The sequence below is a fragment of the Hypanus sabinus genome, chromosome 16 (assembly GCF_030144855.1).
Source record: "Hypanus sabinus isolate sHypSab1 chromosome 16, sHypSab1.hap1, whole genome shotgun sequence".
Lineage (NCBI taxonomy): Eukaryota > Metazoa > Chordata > Chondrichthyes > Myliobatiformes > Dasyatidae > Hypanus > Hypanus sabinus.
In genome coordinates this window covers 3,337,524-3,360,826 of record NC_082721.1, presented here as the reverse complement: position 1 = coordinate 3,360,826, position 23,303 = coordinate 3,337,524, and the positions used below count along the sequence as shown (strand labels likewise).

Genomic DNA, 23,303 nt, shown 5'->3' with positions numbered 1-23,303 from the left:
GCATCTGAAAGAAACAAATATGTTCACAGAGAGAACTTACAAACTTCTTAGAGACTGCAATAGGATTTGAACCCTGATAGCTGACAAAGTAGGGCATTACTATTATGTGCTTCCCCCTAATTGGTGACTTCTCCACCTAAGTTGGATTCTGTGAGGAATTTGTACATTCTCCCTGTGGAATGGAGGACTGCCAGGTGCTCTGGTTTCCTCCCAAAATCCAAAGACATACTAGTTAGTAGGTTAATTGGTCATTGTGAATTGTCCTGTGATTAGGCTAGGGTTAAATAGGTGGGTTGCTAGCGGTGCGGCTCAAAGGGCTTGAAGAACCTGTTCCACCCCCACCCCCAGTATCTCTAAACAAAATAAAATAAAACAAACAAGTCCCAGCTCTTGCAGCCTACTCCCACCATGTCCTCAGACTGTGTTGGTGCTAATGCAAATGACACATCTCATTGTATGTTTCAGCCTACATGTGAATAATAAATAAATCTAAATCTAAATCATTGAAACCTGGCCAGGCTCATTTCTTAAAAAAGATTTAATTAGACTTCCTTCAACTTCATCCCTCATTGGGCTACCCACATACATATTTTTTCAAAAAATCTTCCTGAATGCACCAAACAAATTCCACCCACTGAGCTGCAAGGGTGCGTGGCCTCACCATAGCTGAAATGCTCCTGTGCACATAGCCTTTGTTGGTGCACTACTGGAATTTTGTTTTATATAATGTTAATATAATTTTGAAATTATGTTAATATAATTGTGAAATAATTATGTGTTAATGAATATAATCTATAAATGTTCTAAATAATAAACATACCACAGCCTTTACTTTGAAACATTTTAGAGCTTCAATGTATTTAGCTTGTCAGTGTTTCAAATTACAAATTGTAACAATAAACACAGAGTGGAAGTTGAAGCTCATTGTTCATAAACTACCAGCCTGATGAATGCCAATGCCATCTAGTCAAAACATTTTACTTTTGACATTGTGCCTGTCAGTTTTTTTGACTGCCTGCCTTGTGTTGTGAGTTGTGGTTTTTGTTTGTTTGATGTGCATATTACAGAAAAAAATTTCAGACCAAGTAAAAATTTCCTGCTCAGAACAATGGTTAGTCTGTGCAGCTGTAAAAAAAATAAGAGGGTATATTGGCTCCATCTATCGTCCTGGCACTGGAGGTATCCCAGTTAATATTGGGGAAGTTAAAATCACTCACTGCAGTAACACTGTTGGCTTTACATCTTTCTGTGATCTAACGGCAAATCTATTTCTCTAACTCCAGCGAACTATTGGGAGGCCAACTCTGTCACCCTTAAGACAGGAATTCATAGATTTAATTACTGCTCATGGCTCCATTCAGCTCTATCATGGACGGCTGCAAAAGGAGGAGGGTTTGGCATGGTGCTGGCAACCCCATCCTGTGAAACACCAACAGAAACTCTAAAGAACTCATCACTGGGAGAGGAAGAATACACTAAGAATATGGGTTACACCTGGAGACAACTTGCAAGACCAGGCCAGGACAGACGTCACTGACAAGCTACTGTTGGCTTATGGCCCAGTAGTTAAGAAAATCAATGGCTGCACTTGGCAAGGCTGTTTACAATAATTTTGAATGTTGTAGCTACATCTCCAGCTAACCCAACAATGAAGCAATCAGCCTTGGTCAGTCTCTTGAATGAGATAATGATCATGAAAATAGCAGAACATTCACAAGTCACTCAAAAGAAGATGGGCTCAAAGATTTGGGGTTGTTGATGTGTGAGTTGCTATCAGGCCTTAAACTTGCTCAGGTTCCTTATGACCAGCACTAATGATGTTATCGAACTTGCTGATGGCCAACCACACTGACTGCTTCTGAAACATCAAACCAGCACAGGAAAAACACAAATTTGATGGCATGGTTTAAACATTTTAAAGCAAGGAATAAAAACTGAATTGTATACATTTCAGTAAAGTAGCAGCTGAACTGTAAAGTGAGAGAAAATTTACAGATGCTGGACATCTGAGCAACACGCACAAAATGCTGAAAGAACTCGGCAGGCCAGGCAGCGTGTAAGAAAAGAGCACAGTTGACATTTTGGGCTGAAACCCTTTGGCAGGACTGGAGAAAAAAGCTAGGGAGCAGATTTAAAAGGTGGGGAGAGGAGAGAGAGAGAGACTCTTTACTTCATCCTTCCCCCTCCAGGTTTCACCTATCACCTTGTGTTTCTCTCTCCCCTCCCCGCCACCTTTTAAATCTACTCTCTAGATTTTTTCTCCATTCCTGCTGTTGTGTCAAAGACAGCTTTCTAAAGAATTATGTTCCGGCCATTATCTTTTCAAATATTTCTAGTCATATATAGATACTTTTAAAAGCCTTCAGGCCCAGGGAGTTAAGCAGTACCTATGGCCCATTGTCTCATAAAATGTAATTTGGAATTCTTCTAACATTGAAATATTTTGAAGAAATAACATCAGGATAAACAAAGGAGAATCAGTTGATGTTCTGTTCTTGGGTTTTTAGGCCTTTGACAAGGTGCCACACGATGCTGCTTACGAGCCTGTGGTACTACAGGAAAGATTCTAGCATGGATAAAGCAGTGGCCGATTGGCAAGGGGCAAAGAGTGGGAATGAGGGGAGACTTTTCTGACTGGCTGGTGGTGACTACTGGTGATCCACAGGGGTCTGTGTTGGGACCAAATCTTTTTACGTTATACAGTATGTCAATGAGTTGGATGTGCTTTGTTGCAAAGTTTGCAGACGATATAAAGATAGGTGGAGGGCCAGGTAGTTTTGATGAAGTAGAGAGGATACAGAAGGATTTAGATGAATTAGGAGAATGGGCAAAGAAATGGCAGATGGGATACAGTGTTAGGAAGTGTATGGTCATGCATTTTGGTAAATGAAACGAAAGGGTTGACTATTTTCTAAATGGAGAGAAAATACAAAAATCTGAGGCACAAAAGAACTTGGGAGTCCTTGTGAGGATTCTCTAAAGGTTAATTTGCAGGTTGAGCCTGTGGTGAGGGAGGCAAATGGAATGACAGCAGTCATTTCAAGAGAACTAGAATAGAAAAGCAAGGATGTAATGTTGAGAATTTATAAAGCGCTGGAGAGGCCTCACTTAGAGTATTGTGAGCAGTTTTGGGCCCCTTAACTTAGAAAAGGTGTGATGAAACTGAAGAGAGTTCAAAGGAGGTTCACAAAAATGATTCCAGGATTGAATGGCTTGTCATATGAAGAGTGTCTGATGGCTCTGGGCCTGTATTGACTAAAATTAAGAAGAATGAGAGTGGCCTCATTGAAACCTATCGAATGGTGAAACGAATGAAATAGAAACCTACAGTGCTTTACAGGCCCTTTGGCTCACAATATTGTGCCAATCATGTAACCTACTCTAGAAACTGCCTAGAATTTCCCTACTACGTAGCCCTCTGCTTTTCTAAGTTTCATGTACCTATCTAACAGTCTCTTAAAAGACCCTGGTGTATCCACCTTCACCACTGTCACCTGCATTGCATTCCACACACCCACCACTCTGTATGAAAAGCTTACCCCTGACATCCCCTCTGTACCTACTTCTAAGCACCAAACTATGCCCCCACATATTAGCCATTTCAGCCCTGGGAAAAAGCCTCTGGCTATCCACACAATCAATACCTCTCATCATCTTATATACCTCTATCATTACCTCTCATCCTCTGTTGCTCCAAGGAGAAAAGGCCAAGATTACTCAGCCTCAGAAAAGACAGGTGTCCTTGTAGAGTGGAGATGATGAGATTCTTTTTTAGCCAGAGAGTGGCGAATTCTATGCCACAAGCAGCTGTGGAGGCCAAGTCTTTATGTATATTTAAGGCAAAGGTTCATAGATTCTTGCTTGTTCAGGGGCAGAAGGGACAGGGGAGAAGGCAGGAGACTGAGGCTGAGAGGAAAATTGGATCAGCCATGATGAAATAGTGGCCTAATTCTGCTCCTATATCTTATGGTCTTATTTCTTTAATTAATGTATTTATTTATTTGATTATTTAGAGATGCAGCACAGAACAGGTCCTTCCAGGCCACCCAGCAACCCATCTACTTACACTAGCCTAATCACAGTACAATTTACATTGACCAATTAACCTACAAATTGGTATTTCTTTGGAATGTGAGAAGAAATTGGAGCACCCAGGAGGACGTACAAGCACCTCATAGACAGCATCGGATCTGAACTCTGAACTCATGCATATTTCAAGACCTATTGCAGAAAGGATCCTCTAAGGAACCTATAAATCCATGATGAGCCCTCACATCAGTGGTCCAGTCATTAATTAGACACAAAATGGAGTGGAAGTCTAAACATGTTCTAAACAATTGAACTAGAAACCTTTCCCCTGTGATCTCCCACCATTGTGGAGCTTGGAATTCATGAAGAAGGTGAGCAGGTGATCAGATGAGGGTGTAGGAATGGAAGATAGACTGGAGGAGGAGATGTCAATGGCCAGGCCCCTGGGGTAGGAGTTGAGAACCTCAAGAGATCCTACTGACAGAAGGTAGAGCTCATTTTTTTTAACACGAAGAGCAACAAGTGCATGGAGCATTCTACCAGGGCTAGTGATAGAGGCTTGAAATTAGGGATATTTAAGAGACTTTCAGACAGGCACCTGCGTGATAGAAAAATGTAGAGTTATGTGGGAGGAAAGCAATAGATTGATCTTGGAGTAGGTTAAAAGATCGACACAAGATAGTGGGTGGAAGAGACTGTATTGTTCTATGTTCTATCCCTATATTATCATGTCCAGATATACAACATACACACAACATAGTGGGCCAAAGGGTCGGTACTGTTCTGTGTTCTATCATCATCATTATGTGCCATGTTGTATGATGCGGGCAATCATGGTCTTCCATCTGTTCTAAATCTGAGAAGTTCTAATAATCTCTTCAAAACTTTTGCCTGTCCATCCCCTGACATAGCTCATGAATTCGTATGCTGTCGACCACGACTTTTTCTTCCATCAGTTTTTCCCATCACTGCAAGATGTTTAGTTTCTCATTCCTGTCCCAGTCAATACCATTAACATTAACATTACCAAGCCAATAGCCAGTATTGTCCTTGAAATGTTGCTTCCTTGCGCATGTTCTGTGTGTGTGTATGTGTGTGTGTGTGTGTGTGTGTGTATTTTTATATTAATAATGGCTTCTTGGGTCGTAATCTGAACTGAATCACCACAATAAACATGTACAGTTGAAAACTTGCCTCCTGACTCCCTACAATATTTTCCCAGTTTCGGAAGGAATCTGATGGTATTGTATTGGTTTATTCTTGTCACTGAGACATAGGGAAGCTCTGCTCTAGCTATAACAGCATTTGAGAATCTGTCAGGTGAAAGCAAATTGCTTGACTGTCAACTCTTTCACTATAGCCTCTTGTGCCTGCAAAATCTTGTCCAGCCCCTGTGACACCCAAGAGTTCTCCCAATCTAGAAGGTCAAGGACAACAAGGGAACACTGTCATCTGCAGAGTTCCACTCCAAACCCCCACATCCCATCCTGGGATTCCTTTTATTCCTGCATTATCAGGGTTCCTTAAGGTTTTCAAGGTCGGGGGGATAAGCTCCCACTACCTTTTAAATGCCCCCAATGATGTGTGACTAAAATAGTTTCTGAAAACCAAGTCCAACACCTGGCTTTCATGTGTGGCTTAGCTACCAAGCCTGGTGGAACTGTTTCTACTGAAGGGGCAAAGGCAGGTTACTGAAACTTAAAACCTTTGGGAAGATGGGGGCTTGTCAGCTGTTCAGTGCCCATTCTGCACAGTACTCAATTCTTGGGTCTTTCAAATACTAATCTGCTGTGTCAAGGCTGTATTTATTTATTGATTGTTTATTTATTCAGAGATACAGAGTAGAACAGGACCTTCTGAAGCTCCTTATTTAACCACAGCCTAATCACAGGACAATTTATAATGACCAATTAACCTACTAACCAGTATGTCTTTGGACTATGGGAGCACCCAGAGAAAACCCATGTATTCCATAGGGAGGACATACAGACTCCTTACAGAGGGTGTTGGAATTGAACACTGAACTCTGATGTCATCAGCAGCTTAGTGTGAAAAAGACTAAGGAGCTGGTGGTGGACCTGAGGAGGGCTAAAGCACAGGAGACCCCTGTTTCCATCCAAGGGGTCAGTGTGGACATGGTGGAGGATTGCAAATACCTGGGGATACGAATGGACAATAAACTGGACAAGTCAAAGAACACTGAGGCTGTCTACAAGAAGGGTCAGAGACATCTCTATTTCCTGAGGAGACTGAGGTCCTTTAACATCTGCTGGACAATGCTGAGGATGTTCTACGAGGCTGTGGTGGCCAGTGCTATCATGTTTGCTGTTGTGTGCTGGGGCAGCAGGCTGAGGGTAGCAGACACCAATAGAATCAACAAACTCATTTGTAAGGCCAGTGATGTTGTGGGGGCTGGAACTGGACTCCCTGACGGTGGTGTCTGAAAAGAGGATGCTGTCCAAGTTGCATGCCATCTTGGACAATGACTCCCATCCACTCCATAATGTACTGGTTAGGCACAGGAGTACATTCAGCCGGAGACTCATTCCACCGAGATGTAACACTCTGCATCATAGGAAGTCATTCCTACCTGTGGCCATCAAACTTTACAACTCCTCCCTCGGAGTGTCAGATACCCTGTGCCAATAGGCTGGTCCTGGACTTATTTCCACTTGGCATGATGAACTTATTATTTAATTATTTATGGTTTTATATTGCTATATTTCTTTACTATTCTTGGTCGGTGTGGCTGTAACGAAACCCAATTTCCCTTGGGATCAACAAAGTATGTCTGTCTGTCTGAACTGTAATAGTAATGTGTTACCTGCTGCACCACAATGACATTAGTGCTCTATGACTATATGGCTCTATGATCTGGCTTCCATCAATACTAGGATCAAAAAAATGTAGTGATTTTCTACCCTCAGAAGAAATTTCTGTGCACAGTTTTAAATGGCTGGCCTCTTAGTTTGTACCTTGTTCTTTACTCCTGCACTTGTGAAAATATCATGTCAACCTTGTGCTTGAATAACGTTTCCCTTATTCTTCCCACATAGACCCAGACTATATTCAGACAGACCAGGTGTGGACCCACCAGCACGCAGTACAACTGAAACAAAAATTCTCGATTCTTAAACTCCAACATCTTCTGCCCCCTCCATTATCAGATTGCTGAACAGTCCTTGAACACCACCTCACCCTTCTGCTCTCTTTATGCACTATTTATTTTCATATATTCTTAATTTAATTTATCGTAATTATTATGTAACTCCACATGAATGATCCCAAACCCGGCTGTGACAGGAGAAGGTTAGGCACGGGTCTACCAACCCCATCCCATAGAAACCCAGTGAATGATCCCAAACCCGGCTGTGACAGGAGGAGGTTAGGCACGGGTCTACCAACCCCATCCCATAGAAACCCAGTGAATGATCCCAAACCCGGCTGTGACAGGAGGAGGTTAGGCACGGGTCTACCAACCCCATCCCATAGAAACCCAGTGAATGATCCCAAACCCGGCTGTGACAGGAGGAGGTTAGGCACGGGTCTACCAACCCCATCCCATAGAAACCCAGTGAATGATCCCAAACCCGGCTGTGACAGGAGGAGGTTAGGCACGGGTCTACCAACCCCATCCCATAGAAACCCAGTGAATGATCCCAAACCCGGCTGTGACAGGAGGAGGTTAGGCACGGGTCTACCAACCCCATCCCATAGAAACCCAGTGAATGATCCCAAACCCGGCTGTGACAGGAGGAGGTTAGGCACGGGTCTACCAACCCCATCCCATAGAAACCCAGTGAATGATCCCAAACCCGGCAGTGACAGGAGGAGGATTGGACTAGCAACCCCATCCTGTAAAAACCCAGAGCTACAGAAACTCCAACAGAGGCTCCAAACTCCTCATTCCTGGGAGAGGAAGGAGCTTTGCCTAGAAGACATATGAATTATTTGATGAAAGCTGAAGCCACATGGTCGATCAACCCTCTGTTGGCGCAGGACAGAGGATGCTAGTGAATTGCTGTCAGTATCCTGTGTCCAAGTAGGTGTGGTGGGCTTAAGAAGAATTTTAAAGTGCTGCTGCCTCAAAACAACACATTTCATGACATTAAAGTCATAATAAACCTGATTCTGATTCACAATCGAAGTCAACGTGTCACTTTCATTCTTAGCTATTTGTTGAACATGCCTGCTAAAATCCTGTGATTCATGCACAAGATCAATAAAATCTCTCTGAACGTGACTTATCTGTCATCTTTCTCCAGTCAGATAGCAGCCTTTTGGTTCATTTTACTTCATGGGGGTCTTTGACCCACCGAGTCCCTGCCAATCATCAAGCATCTTTTAAAGTCCTTGGACCCCAGGTTGAGAAGCCCCGGTTAACAGTAACCCAAATGTATTCTCCCGAAATTCTCATTAGTTCCCTGCAGCTGCCACCACTCATCAGCACACCAGGGACAACTTACCAAGGCCATTTAACTTGGCAAATTAATCACAAATCTTCAATGTGTTAAATTAGGGAATCATTCGTGAACTCTAACCTATCTGCCAAACTGAACAGTGCAGGTCTCCTGGATGTTCCTTTTTTTCTAACATAAGATCTAACATAACTCTAACAATTATCATATCCATTGTTTCCGAGTAAACAGTTAAAGAGAGAGGTTGCATAGAGTAGGACTTCATTCCTTGGAACATCAGAAATTGAGAGGTAACCTGATACTACTGTTCCTGCTTCAAGCACTGTCTCTGGCATCTTGTTCCATATCCTCTCTACTCTGGAAGCTGTGTAATTCCTTTCTGTTACTTATGTGAAAAATTTTAACAGCTATAGTGTAATGGTGCCTGGAGAGGTTGATGAAGCTGCAGTAAACTTAGGACTGTTATCACTGCCTGCAGTTCTAGCATTCTGATAAGTAAAAAGTCCAGTTTGGTGTGCACACTTGTAAAGGTTTTTAGTTGTCAGACACAGGACATAGAACAGTACAGCACAGTACAGTACAGGTCCTTTGGTTTATGATGTGCCAACCTCCAAGATTAATCTAACCCTTCCCCCCTACATGATCCTCCATTTTTCTATTATCCATGTGCCTATCTAAGAGTCTCTTAAATGACCCAAATATATTTGCCTCTACCACCCCCCCTGGCAGGATGTTCCATGCACCTACCACTCTGTTAAAAAAAAATCTTCCTATACTTTCCTCCAATCACCTTAAAATTATGCCTCCTGGTACTAGCCATTGCAAACCCTGTGGAAGAGGGTCTCTGGCCATGCAGCTGATCTATGCCTCTTATCATCTTGTACATCTCTATCTAGTCACTTCTCATCCTCCATCACTCCAAAGAGAAAAGCCCTAGCCCACTCAACCTATCCTCATAAGACATGCTCCCCAATCCAGTTAGCATCCTGGTAAGTCTATAACCCCTCTCTAAAGCTTCCAAATTTAATCTCCTGTGTTCCAAGGAATAAAGTCCTAGCCTGCCCAACCTCTCTCCTTGAGTCCTGGCAGCATTCTTGTAAATCTTCTATTCAGTCTTTCCAGTTTAATGGTGTCTTTTCTATGATAGGTTGTACAACACTTTTTGTGCATAATAATTTCAAACAAAATGCTAGTACGCCACACACAGCAGTAGTGATTAATAGACCATAAAACATCTGAATCTTCCAACTAGTATTCCCTATTTAATCAACAAAATAATCTACAGTATATCTCAGCTCTGACTTTAAATAGGATATGAATTCATCACCATCAATACATTCTTTGCACCATTTTGATTGGGATATGTCAGAACACCATCTCAATTTTAGTAGCCAAAAGATGTCAGCAACAATATACTCAGTACAGAAGTAACAATTATTACAAGTAAATTTGCCCACAGAAATCACGTGTTATTCACACTATTCTCAAGTTAAACCAACACTACACTCTTTATTATCAATAAACACAGAGATTCTAATCTCTTACTAACTTCACTTGATACCGCAGTCAAGACGCTCTATGAAAACAGCAGACGTTTTAAGCAGTAGTGCATATACTTTTTCCAGAAGCCTTAATTAATTAGTGCTTTGTTCAGACTGAACCCGATTAGATTCATATCAGACTGAGTAAATTGTAGAAAGGCTGTCAACTCAATATGAACACCTCACTATATCATTCAGATCTTTTTCAGATTCTGATTTAACATTAATTTTGTCAAATAACAGGCATCTTACACAACCAGCTCAGTGTGTTCTCACATACAAATCACACATAGACTTTTTTCAATATTTAACATTGTTATGGTGTTATTAAATGTGTGAGAGTGGTGTGTCTTGCTATGGAAGGTGCCTTATCGCAAATGTGTGGCTAAATGTATAGTCTGCTTTCAAGAATCACATGCAGTGCTGGTCTTGTCAATAACTCTATCTTAGAATTATTTTTATCATTGGTCTCTGATAACGGAAGCATTAAGCTCGCAATACTTACAAGTTTGTTAATTAACTAACATTAACAAATAATTAATTGTAATACTTACAAGCTTGTTACATTAACCTTGTAACGTTTTCACAAGAGGGTTCGGTGTAGCATATAAAATCTTTGTTCAAAACTTTCACCTAGTGTTATAATTCTAAGTTATAAACTATAATTTTAGTTATAAATATTTTTGCACTGAGGTTGAGTGAGACTAGAACTAGATGTCATGAACCAAGGGTGAAAGGTGAAATGTTTAAAAGGAACTTACTCACTCAGAGCGTGGTGAGAGTGAGGAACATGTGGCCAGTGCAAGTGGTGGATGCAGAGTTAATTTCAACATTGGTAAGAAATTTGGATAGGTACACAGATGGGAGGGCTATGGACGGTTATGGTCCAGGTACAGGTCAATAGGACTAGGCACAATAATTTGGGATGGACTAGATGGGCTGAAGGGCCTGTTTCAGTGCCATATTATTCTATGACTATATTCTTATATGTGTCTATATGCAGACATGTAAGACCACAAGGCCATAAGACATAGGAGCAGAATTAGTCCATTAAGCCTATCTAATCCATTCCGCCATTCCATCATGGCTGATATATTAACTCTCTCAACCTCATTCTCCTGCCTTCTCCCCAGAACCTTTGACGCCCCGACTAATCAAGAACCTATTGATAGATCTAAATTCAGCATGTACTGTAGCTGCTGCTGTGTGCTAGCCCACAGTGAGAGTATTATCTTTGATAGCAGTGCTTGTAATGAGTCACTGCTCTTGGGTATCTACAATGATATTTTCAGGCATCATTAGAAGTGTAACACAATGACAGATGAAGAACAAAAGCAGATTCTTATCTACAGGTTTCTGCAGATCTTTCCAGAAAATCCAATGATTTCCTTCATAGCTAGGAACTCTGCAGAAACACGTACATGGAATTGTTCACTTTGATCTCTTCAATTATCAACTGATGTGCAATGGACCCAAATAAGATGGTTGAGCTTGTACTTAGCAACAGTCACTATTCAAAATACAGAGCATTTTGTGTAAGTTGCTGCACAAGTTGACAGGGTAGTTAAGAAGGCATTCGCTGCTTTGGACATCATTAATCGAAAGACTGAGGTCAAGACCTCTATAAAACTCTGGTTACACTGCACTTGGAGTGTTGTGTTCCATTCTGGTTGCTTCATTATAGAAAAGGTGAGGAAGATTTAGAAAGGGTGCTGAGCAGCTATCCACAACACCGCCAATCTTTTTATCACCTGCAAACTTACTAACCCACCCATCTACATTTTTATCTAGGGCATTTATATACATCACAAACAGCAGAGGTCCCAGTATAGATCATGAGAACTTAAGACTTTAGAGCAGAAATAGGCCACTCAACCCATCAAGTCTGCTCCACCATTTGATCACAGCTGGTCATTTCCCTCTCAACCCCATTCTCCTGCTTTCTCCCTGTAGCCTTTTGCGCCCTGATGTATCAAGAGTCTGTCAACCTCCACTTCAACTACATTCAATGACGGCCTCTAAATGGACATCACTCTATTCTGAAGTTATCCCCTCTGATCTTAGACTCCCTCACTATAGAAAACATCTTCTCCACATCTACTCCTCACCACCATTTCAGCCTACAAGTTAACCTGCACCTCAGATTTTTGAATTTTCTCTGTTTAGAAAACAGTTTATGCTTTTATTTCTTCTACCAAAGTGCATGACTATACACTTCCCAACACTGTATTCCATCTGTCACTTCTTTGCCCATTCTTTTAAACTGTCTAAGTCCTTCTTTAGCCTCTCTATTTCCTTGAAACTACATGCCCCAGAAGCAAGTGATTCTTGAAAGATCATTACCCTTTCAGAACCCTCGGATATCGTCCATCTTTAGAACTTTCAGCATCCCAAGCACCTTTTTCCTAATGATGGCAACCTCATTCATCTCTGCTCCTACACTTTTGAACATCTGGCACACTGTTAGTGTCTTCCGCAGTGAAGACCGATGCAAAATACTTATTCAGTTCATTTGATACTTCTTTGTCCCCCATTACTATTTCTCCACTGTCATTTTCCAATGGTCCGATATCTACTCTCAACTCTCTTTTACTCTTTGTATATCTGATAAAACCTTTGCTATCCAGATCCCTGTGGAACACCACTAATCACAGACTTCCGGCTGGAATACTGTAAGTCCCTTTGACCACCACCCTCTGTCTTCTCTAAAGTTCAGGTGTTTAGAGGGGAGTTAAGGAGAGATGTCAGAGGTAACTTTTTTATACAGGGTAGTGGAGGCAGATATATTAAGCACAATGAAGATACTCTTGGATAGGCACATGGATTGATGAAAAATGAGGGGCTATGAGGGAGGGAAAATTTAGATTGATCTCAGAGTATGTTAAGAATTGGCACCAAATCTTGGGCCAAAGGCTGTGCTGTAATGTTCCATCTTCTTTTAAGGGGTAACCTTTTGAAGACGTATAACATCATGAAGGGGACAGACAGGGTCAACATACATCATCTCTTTTCCAGGGAATGGGCAACAAAAACTAGAAGGCATAGACCTGAGCTGCAATTTCACACAGAGGTTGGTGACTTTATGGACTAGCTACCAGACAAAGTAGTTGAGGTAGGTAAAGTAACATTTAAAAGACATTTGGAGAGGGTTCAAAGTAGGTTCATGAAAATGATTCTGGGATTTAAAGGCTTATCATATGAAGAGCAGTTGATGGTTCTGGGCCTGTACTCACTGGAATTTGGAAGAATGATGGAAGAATTTCTTTAGCTAGAAAATGGTAAATCTGTGGAATTTGTTGCCACAGATGGCTGTGGAGGCTAAGTCATTGCGTATATTTAAGGCAGAGGTTGATAGACTCTTGATTGGTCAGGGCATGAAGGGATACTGTGGGAAGACAGGAGATTGGGGCTGCGAGGGAAATGGATCAGCCATGATGAAATGGCAAAGCAGACTCGATGGGCCAAATGGCTAATTCTGCTCCTATATCTTAGGGTACGTGGATAGGAGATGTTCAGAAGGATATGACTCTAACTCTGACAAATGGGACTAATTGTTAGGCACCATGGTCATGTAGAATCAGATTGTTTAATTGTTATGTTCTTTGTACTTTAACAATTAATAGTTTGCTTGTATTTTATATAATTATCTGTATACATGTAACTGTTCAGTATGTTTCCTAGTGGCCATGGTATGTATATGCAGTTGTTCAGTTTGTCTCCTAGTGGTTACACTTGTATGAATCTCAAAAGCTCTGGAAGTTTCTCTGGTTCTGCAATATTTAAACAGGGGCTTCCCCATTGGCTGACTCCTAACTATGAATCTGAATGGAATGTTTCTTATCTATTGGTGTAAAAAGAGCTGATCACGAGACTGGCATCATCTTTTTCTTTCGACTCTCCCTCCCTCCGATTGTTAGCCCTCTTTGTTCTATTAATGCTTAATAAAATGAACATAAAGCAACAAGCCTCTTCCTTCACTTCCGAAAAAACCTTGGATTAAAAATATCACAGTCAAATAGACAACATAGACTGTTGGGCCAAAGGGCCTGTTTCTGTGCTCTCTAATCAGAATTACTCTCTAAATCAGTTAGAACTTACTTGTATGTCCAGCACGCCTGCATAAGTTCATGCATTTCATCAGGACAGTCAGGAGGACGATCCAGTCGGCCTCCATTTTCAATGAAAATAACAACCTCTGGCCCTTTCATTTTCTGTAAAGCAAAACACAATTGCTTTTAAATGTGGTGGTGATTTCAAACGATGTAATTGTGCAGTATTAACTGGTGATTAATGGAGTAACTCAGAGATTTTAGGGATTAGGCTCTCTTGCCCATTTATCTGCCACAAATTTATGGAGATCATAAAAATAGAAGGTTATGGGTAACCCCAGGAAATTTCTAAAGCAAGGACATGTTAGGCACAGCATTGTGGGCCAAAGGGCCTGTATTGTGCTGTAGGTTTTCTATGCTTCTAAATTTCACAAAAATGAAGCTTTGTAATTCAAGTTTGTTGCACTTTGTAAACAGCCAAGAAACGTTCAGATGTTAAAGGCAGCCAGTTAGTGGAGGGACAATAGGCTGCAGCATACTATGCCATGTAGGCTTCATACAAAACCTGCACTGACAATGTGTCCAGAACAACTTTACAAATGCTGTCCTCAGCAGGACAGAACAGCCCCTATCAATAAGACTTGGGCAGGGAGTGTTGCAAGAAATGTTAACTAAAGAGGATTAATCTATGCCACCAAGCAAACCTGGATCTAATCAGAAAGAAAGTAAATGATCTGAAAAAGGTTTCAGTATCTGGGTTCTCACATTAATGAGTACGCTATTAGTACTTAAAATGCAAGAGATTCTGGAAATCCAGAGCAACACACACAAAGTGCTGGAGGATCTCAGCACCTCAGGCAGCATATATTGAAATGAATAAACAGTCAACATTTCGGGTGAGACCCTTCATTAGAACTGGAAAGGAAGGGGGAAGATGCAGAAGAAAAAGGTGGGGGAGGGGAAGAGGAAGAGGACAAGTTAGAAGGTGATGGTGAAACCAGGTGGGTGGGGGAGGGAGGGCTGAAGTAAGAAGCTGGGAGGTGATAGGACTGGAGATGAATGGTTGGAGAGGAAGGAATCTGAGAGAAGAGGAGAGTGAACCATGGTAAAAAGGGAAGGAGGATGGGCAGCGGGGGAGGTGATAGTCAGTCAAGTGAGAAGAAGTAAGAGTCCAGAGTGAGGAATTGAAGAAGAGGGAAGGATGAAGGGAAAACTTATTGGAAGTTGATGGAATTGATGTTAATGCCATCAGGTTGGAGTGTAGGCTTTTGTATATAAAACGGTGAGGCGTTTTATGTTTAATGAGACCTGTAAAACATTTTATTGAATTCCAAAATCTAAATTTCTTCACATAATAACATCATCACATCAGACCAGGCTCTTAAAGTGAAACTCCAACTAAATGTCAGTGGTTGTGAATTATCTACTTCTCTCTCTGTTATGTTATCCCACACAGGACCACCCCCACCGCCAAGAATTCACTAAATCTGGCATTGTGAGCTTGTCTGGAGCTCAGATAAACACACCCCCCGGCTGAGGTCCTGTGTTCCTGTGTGGATGAACAGCAAATTCATCCAGAAGTGTGTTGACATACTAGTGGTCATGTCATGATGGCAGGGGCATGGCAGTGGAATACCAAATCCTGGTGGGCCGGTTTAAGGCAATCTACCAAAATAGGTTGAGGGATCCCGCTCTTACCTATGATAATAGTCTTTTCTTCCCATTTCAAAATGTACAATGAGACATTGCAAGGGAGCCTAAGGGAATGTTGGTGTGCATCGTGATGTACGAAAACAAACAAGGTGGAATGTAGGTCAACAGGAACCCAAGAGTGCTGTATGCCATGGTGGGAGGTAAGAAAATGCAAACAGGAATTGAGTTTGCTGAGGAAGGCAGAAATCTACAGTGAGGCCAACCAGATGGCCATGGCATCAGGAATAAAATCTCCTGGCACACGTAACGACTACCTGTATACCAACTCAGCCGTGGATGAATGCTGTTGTGAGCCCCAGCAGGACAAACGGGAGATAATCATGCCATCACTCTTCAGTCAGGTAAGCCCTCTGAGCAGCCTTTAATGATGGGTGAAACCATGCACATAGGCCATTGGACTGTGGGTGACACGCCATGGTGTGATGTAGCCTAACACTGAGGTTCTGGGTCATCGCAGCCCAGAGGTCTGATATGAATTGGGAACCGTGGTCAGAGGAAATATCAGACGGGGTGCCAAACTGAGCAACCCAGGTTTTGATGAATGCCCGAGACATGTCTGCGGCTGTTGTCGATGCTAGAGGGATGACCTCTGGCCAGCTCATGGAGCGTTCCACTATGGCAAGAAACCATAGGAGGGGGAAAACAAGGTCTATGTTAACATGGTCAAGCCGTCGCTCAGTGTCCTCAAAAGGTGCCAATGGGTCCTGATTATGATAGTTCATTTTTGCCTGCTGGAACCACTCATGCACATCCTTTCTGAGGCAGTGCCAAACTTTAGTACAACTTCAATTGCACAGGAGAGAATCCCCAGCTTCCCAAAACTTAATGTCAGCCAACCACAGGCCTGTGACAGCAGTTCGGTAAGCCTGGAGCTCTGGGTCAGTAGACTGGTCAGCTACCATGCCAGCCTAGTCAACCCCCATGGCCTCAGTAGGTGGCAGTGAGAGGCAATTGGCCACTGGATTATTTTTCCTCATGATATGTTTTATATCTGTTGTGAACTCTGATATGTAGGCCAGGTGGCATTGTTGCTGTGCAGACCAAGATCTGATATTTTGGCCATTGCATGCACGAGGTGCTTGTGGTCAATGAACACTGTGAAATGGCACTCTCTCGAAGAAAATGAAAATGGCTGACAGCCAGAGAGAGACCAAGATGCTCATGGTCAAATGCACTGTACTTCCTTCCAGGGAGATGGTACTGCCTGCTGAAGGAGTGTGGTTGCCATAAGCCGCCAGTCAACTGTTTACCCACAGCGTAATCTGAGGCGTCAGTAGTAATGGCTATCGGTGTGTTGGGTAGAGGTTGTACCAGTAAGGTCGAGTTAGGGAGAGCTCATTTGGTATCATTAAATGCCCTGGTCATGTCCACCCACCAGTCAAGTACATGATTAGGGTTATTGCCTTTAAGCATGCCATACGGGGGAACATAAGTCCAGCAGCTCACAGAATGAAGCGGCGATAGAAATTTGCCCTACCCAAAGACTCCTGTAGTTTTTTTGTAGTGTGGAGCACTGGGAAATCCATAATAGTGGCTACTTTTGATCTGAGGGATCTTGTATCTGCTGAGGAGATGCGATGGGCAAGGAAGTTAATGGTTGACAACCCATGCTGACATTTAGCAGGGTTAATAATCATCCCATGTTGGCTTAAGTTCTTGCCGAGTGTGCACAGATGAGATTGGTGTCCCAACTAGCAACAAGTACGTCATCCAGGTAAATGAAGTGAAAAATCTAAGTCTTTTAATACAGAATCCATCAGCATTGGAAAGTCTGTGCTGCAGTTTTCAGTCCAAACAGCATGCATGGTAACTCAAAAAGGCCAAATGGGGTTATTTTGGGAATGTCCTCTGAGCACATAGGCATCTGATGGTAGCTCCTAACTATGGAAAAAATTAACTTTCTGGCTAAAAGTGCCAAAAAGTCTTGGATGTGTGGAACCAGGTAACAATCGGGGGTGGTAGCCTTGTTAAGGCATCAATAATCACCATATGAGTGGCAACTACCGGACTGAGGCACCACATGGCGGGATAAAGCCCAGGGGCTATTCGTCTGGCATACAATGTCAAGTCTTTCCATGTTGGCAAACTCTGCCTTAGCAGTTACCAGCTTTTCTGGGTCCAGTCTAGACACGCAGGCATGGACTGGCGGGCCGATTGTGAGAACGTGGTGCTCCACCCCATGCTTTGTGACTGTAGTGCAGAATGTGGGCTTGGTGAGGTTGGGAATTCACCCAGCAGTCGCGAAAACTCACATATGGTGGTACATGCGCTTGACAGAGTCATTGTGGGGAACTTACTGGGAAAGCAGTGGAACGACCCAAAGTCCTTGACATCCACAAGCCGGCAGTTCTTAATATCAACTAACAGTCAGTCCATGGGCACACAGGAAAACTGTGGGCAGAGGTCTGGCCACTTTAGCCAGGACGAAGTCCCATGTGTAACCTTGCCCACTGAAGCAGAGTATTGCTCATCATATACTGTTAAGTTTGGATCCTGCTGCCATTGGCAACCTCCAGCCAGGTTTCATCAATTTATGGTGCTGGCAGCACATTCACTTGAGCACCCATGTCACTCAGGAAGCATCGCCTGAAGGGGAGTCCATAATGAACAGCAGATGACCCTGGCAACCAGAACCCATGGCATTGACAGATCTCTTATGTCCCAATGCACTGGTACCGTCAAAGCTGCAAGGTGGTCAGCAGTTCCTACCAAAGCAAGCATGGTAAAAACACAGGCCAGGCGTTGTCTGTTTCGTAGCCACGGGCATCCTTACATTGGGGGCCTTGCTGAGCAGGCTTATTGAGGTAGACAAAGGAGGAGGAATGATGCACTGCTGCCTAGCTGAGTGTAGACTATCAGCCATTTCAGCAAGGTCCCTATAGTCCTTCATAGGTGTATTAGCAAAGGCTATGTGAAGTTGATCAGGCATTTGTTGCATGAAGAGTTCCTTAAACGTAAAACAAGGATGGTGTGGTCCATTAGCTCTGAAGGCTTACCCTCACCGAGACCAGACAAGGAGAGCAACTGTTTGGTGCACTCACCTTCCAACAGTCCAAGAATCTGTAAAAGCTGAGTTTTCAGTGATCTGTATTCATTATGTTCAAGCAGACTCACTATTCTCACAGCCATGGAGTTGCTAAACAACGCTACCACGTAGGAGAATTTGGTGTTGTTGGTAGTGATTTCTAGCAGAGCAAACAGGTACAAAGCAAGTGATAGTATTTTGCTCCCAAAACTCCAGCAGTTCCAAAGCGACGGCATTGGCTGACGTGTTCAATAGCTCTGGAATCATCTTAGAGTATTTCAGCAACCCCCGGAAGGTGGCGGCCCGGGCAGACATGCTGTGGAAAGCCAAGAGGGAAAGCATGGCATCCGTCGGTCAGATTACCAGGCCACGCACCCAGCAGCGGACCAGACCAGGCCTGGAAGGGGGGCGCACACAACACAGAGGCAGGAGTGAGGAGGCCAGTGAACAGTGGTGTTTCTACCACCAGCGGTGGGGCACAAAAGCCTGCCGTGGTCGTCTGCCCTGCAAGGGCCAGGGCCAGCTGCCGCTAATGACTATGGCGGCTGGCCACCAGGACAGCCTCTTGTACATCTGGGACAAACAGTCGGGACGCCGCTTCTTGGTCGACATTGGAGCAGAGATCAGCGTCTTGCCCCTGACGGGGTACAACACCCGCAACAGGAAGCCAAGACCCACCCTGAGGGCCGCAAACGGCAGCACGATATGAATCTACGGCACCCGCACAGTGCAGCTGCAGTTCGGTGCCAGCCGGTTCACGTGGGACTTCACACTGGCCACAGTGGCCCAACCACTACTGGGGGCGGACTTTTTGCAAGCTCACAGCCTGCTGGTAGACTTGCGAGGGAAAAGACTGGTACATGCCGAGACTTTCCAAACATTCTCCCTGGGTGAAGCCAAGTTGCTGGCCCCACACCTGGACTCCATCATGCTGTCAGACAACGAATTCACCAGAATCCTGGCGGACTTTCCATCAATTCTGGCACCGCAGTTCACGGCAGCCATGCCCAGACATGGGATACAGCACCACATTCCGACCCAGGGACCACCCCTCCATGCTCGTGCACGAAGGCTTCCCCCAGAAAAGCTCCGCCTGGCGAAGGAGGAGTTCAAGAGGATGGAGGAATTGGGGATTGTACGGAGGTCCGACAGCCCATGGGCCTCTCCCCTGCACATGGTGCCCAAAGCAGCCGGGGGTTGGAGATCATGCGGCGACTACCGCAGACTGAATGAGGCTACCACTCCAGAACGCTACCCCGTGCTGCACATACAGGACTTTGCAGCAAACCTGCACGGAGCAAGAATCTTTTCCAAAGTAGACCTCGTCCGGGGATACCATCAAATCCTGGTGCACCCTGAAGACATCCCCAAAACAGCACTCATCACCCTGTTCGGCCTATTCGAGTTCCTCCGAATGCCATTCAGCCTGAAGAATGCCGCAAAGATGTTCCAGCGGCTAATGGACGCGGTGGGACGCGACCTGGACTTTGCGTTCATCTATTTAGATGACATCCTTATAGCCAGCAGTTGTCGTCAGGAGCATCTGTCCCACCTCCACCCGCCTGAGTGATTTCGGCCTCACGATCGACCCGGCCAAATGCCAGTTCGGTCTCGATACCATCGACTTCCTGGGCCACAGGATTACCAAAGACGGGGCAACACCTCTGCCCGCCACGGTAGACGCGATCCGCCACTTTGCCTGGCCCAACACGGTCAAAGGCCTGCAAGAGTTGTTGGTATGGTGAACTTCTACCACCGTTTCCTCCCCTCAGCAGCCAGTATCATGTGCCTTTTGTACACCCTGATGTCGGGTAAAGGCAAGGACATTACTTGGGACAAAGAGGCCGCAGCTGCTTTCGTTAAAGCCAAGGAAACCTTGGCAGATGCTGCGATGCTGGTGCACCCCAGAACGGACATTCCGCCTGCCCTCACGGTGGACACATCCGACACAGCAGTCGATGGGGTGCTGGAGCAGCTCATCGAGGGGCTCTGGCAACCCCTGGCATTCTTCAGCAGGCACCTACGACCACCCGAACTCAAGTACAGGGCTTTCAACCGGGAGCTGTTGGCACTGTATCTGGCAATCCGGCATTTCAGGTACTTCTTAGAAGGCAGGCCGTTTGCCGCGTTCACGGACCATAAACTGTTGACCTTCACGTTCATGAAGGTGTCCAATCCCTGGTCGGCTCGCCAGCAGCGACATCTGTCCTAAATCTCCGAGTACACGACGGACATCCAGCATGTCTCGGGAAAGGACAACCTCATGGCGGACGCACTCTCCAGACCAGCTGTCCAGGCCCTGTCCCTGGGGGTGGACTATGCAGCACTGGTGGAGGCGCAGCAGGCAGACGACGAGATACCCAGCTACAGGACCACAGTCTCGGGTTTGCAGCTGCAGGACTTTCTCGTAGGCCCAGGTGAGAGGACCCTCCTGTGCGACGTGGCTACTGGCCAACCTCGCCCCATCGTCCCGGCAGCCTGAAGGTGGCGAGTTTTCGACTCCATACACGGTTTGGCGCACCCATCTATCAGGACAGCCATTCGGCTGGTCTCCAGCAAGTTCGCGTGGCACGGACTTCGCAAGCAGGTCAGTGAATGGGCCAGAACGTGCGCGCAGTGCCAAACAGCCAAGGTGCAGCGGCACACTAAAGCCCCACCGCAGCAGTTCGGAGGCTCAACCACATTCATGTGGATATCGTGGGCCCCCTACCAGTGTCCTGAGGAGCGCAGTACCTCCTAACTATGATAGACCGGTTCACGAGGTGGCCAGAGGTGGTCCCGCTCACTGACACATCTGCCGATTCCTGCGCCCGAGCACTGATCGCAACCTGGGTAGCACGCTTCAGGGTACCGGCCCACCTTACCTCCGACAGAGGCGCCCAGTTCACCTCCAGCCTGTGGTCGGCTGTGGCCAGCCTGTTGGGAACGCAGCTGCACCACACAACTGCCTACCACCCAGTCGAATGGACTGGTGTTACGCTTCCACCGTCACTTGAAGTCGGCTCTCATGGCCCACCTGAGAGGACCTAACTGGATGGACGAGCTTCCCTGGGTCCTGCTTGGAATTCGTACAGTGCCCAAAGAGGATCTGCACACCTCGTCAGCCGAGTTGGTGTACGGCACGCCCATGGCCGTCCCGGGAGAGTTCATACCAGCCCCAAGGGGTCAAGAGGAAGAACCCGCAGCAGTCCTGGACAGGCTACGCGAAAGGCTCGGTAACCTGGCCCCCGTACCAACTTCACAGAACGGACGGACCCCGACCCATGTACCCAAAGACCTGCTGAACTGTAAGTTTGTGTTTGTACGAAGGGGCGGACACCGGGCACTGCTACAGTGGCCGTATGAGGGGCCATTCAAGGTGATCAACAACAACGGGTCCACGTACGTTCTGGACATTGGGGGGAGAGAGGAGGTTTTCACGGTGGACCGACTCAAACCAGCCCATGTGGACTTGGCGCAGCCGGCCGAGGTTCAGGCACTGCGGCGCAGAGGCAGACCTCCCAAACAGAGGCTGATCCAGACTGTGGACATTGGTGGGTATATCGCCGGTTCTGGGAAGGTGGGGTTATGTGGCGACCCACTTTCTGCGCAGGCGAACCGGCTCACAAATACCCAGCGCGCGTGGGGAGACTTTGGTAATGCACCTCTGATGTCATTTCCGCCCAGAGAGGGCGGGCACTAGGGATTTAAATGCCAGCACCATGAAGTTTGAATAAACTAGTCTTGAAATGACTTACCGACTGCGTGTCATTATTTCAGCGCTGTGTGTAGCACATCGCTATAATGTTTTATGTTTAATGAAACCCATAACACATTTTATTGAACTCAAAAATCTCAACATGAAAGCATGCTGAAAATCTTTACGTAATAACCTCATCATCATGTCAAACCAGCCTCTCAAAGTGAAACCCCAACTCAATGTCAGTGGTTGTGAATTATGTACATTTCGCCCAATTATGTTATTCTACAGGAGGATTAAAAGTACTTAAAAGACACTTGAACAGGCACATGGATAGGAGGGGTTTGGAACAGGGGTCCCAACCTAGAGGTCCGAACCTGAGGTCCACGAACCCCTTGCTTAATGGTGAGGGGCCATTAAGCATAAAAAAGGTTGGGAACCCATAGTTTAGAGAAATATTTATTTATTTAGAGATACAGCCCAGTAACAGGCCCTTCCAGCCCAACGAGCCCATGCCACCCAATTACACCCATGTGACCAATTAACCTACTAAACCATGCCTCTCTGGAATGTGGGAGGAAACCAGAGCACCTGGAGGAAACCTACAGGGTCATGGGGAGAACGTACAAACTCCTTACAAGCAGCGGTGGGAATTGAACCCAGGTCACTGGTGCTTTGCTAACTGTGCCACTGTAAACATAGACCAGACTGGCTTAGATGGCCATTATGGCTGGCATGGACAAATTAGGCTGAAGGGTCTGTTTCAGAGCTGTATCCTCCATGACTATAAATGCTGCCAACTTCAAATCAAATGTAAAATGTACCCTGTGCTGTTCTTCCTTATGATAA

General features: G+C 45.0%; 1 protein-coding gene across 2 annotated transcripts in view; it reads right to left on the bottom strand.

The window, feature by feature from the left end:
- Positions 1–23,303, bottom strand: part of LOC132405770 (tyrosine-protein kinase ZAP-70) — a 135,962-nt gene that overhangs the window by 1,099 nt on the left and 111,560 nt on the right. For both annotated transcript variants that reach the window (XM_059990780.1, XM_059990781.1), the window contains one exon: positions 14,087–14,199. In XM_059990780.1, the coding sequence (XP_059846763.1) occupies positions 14,087–14,199 (113 nt within the window). The remainder of the gene's footprint in view (positions 1–14,086; positions 14,200–23,303) is intronic.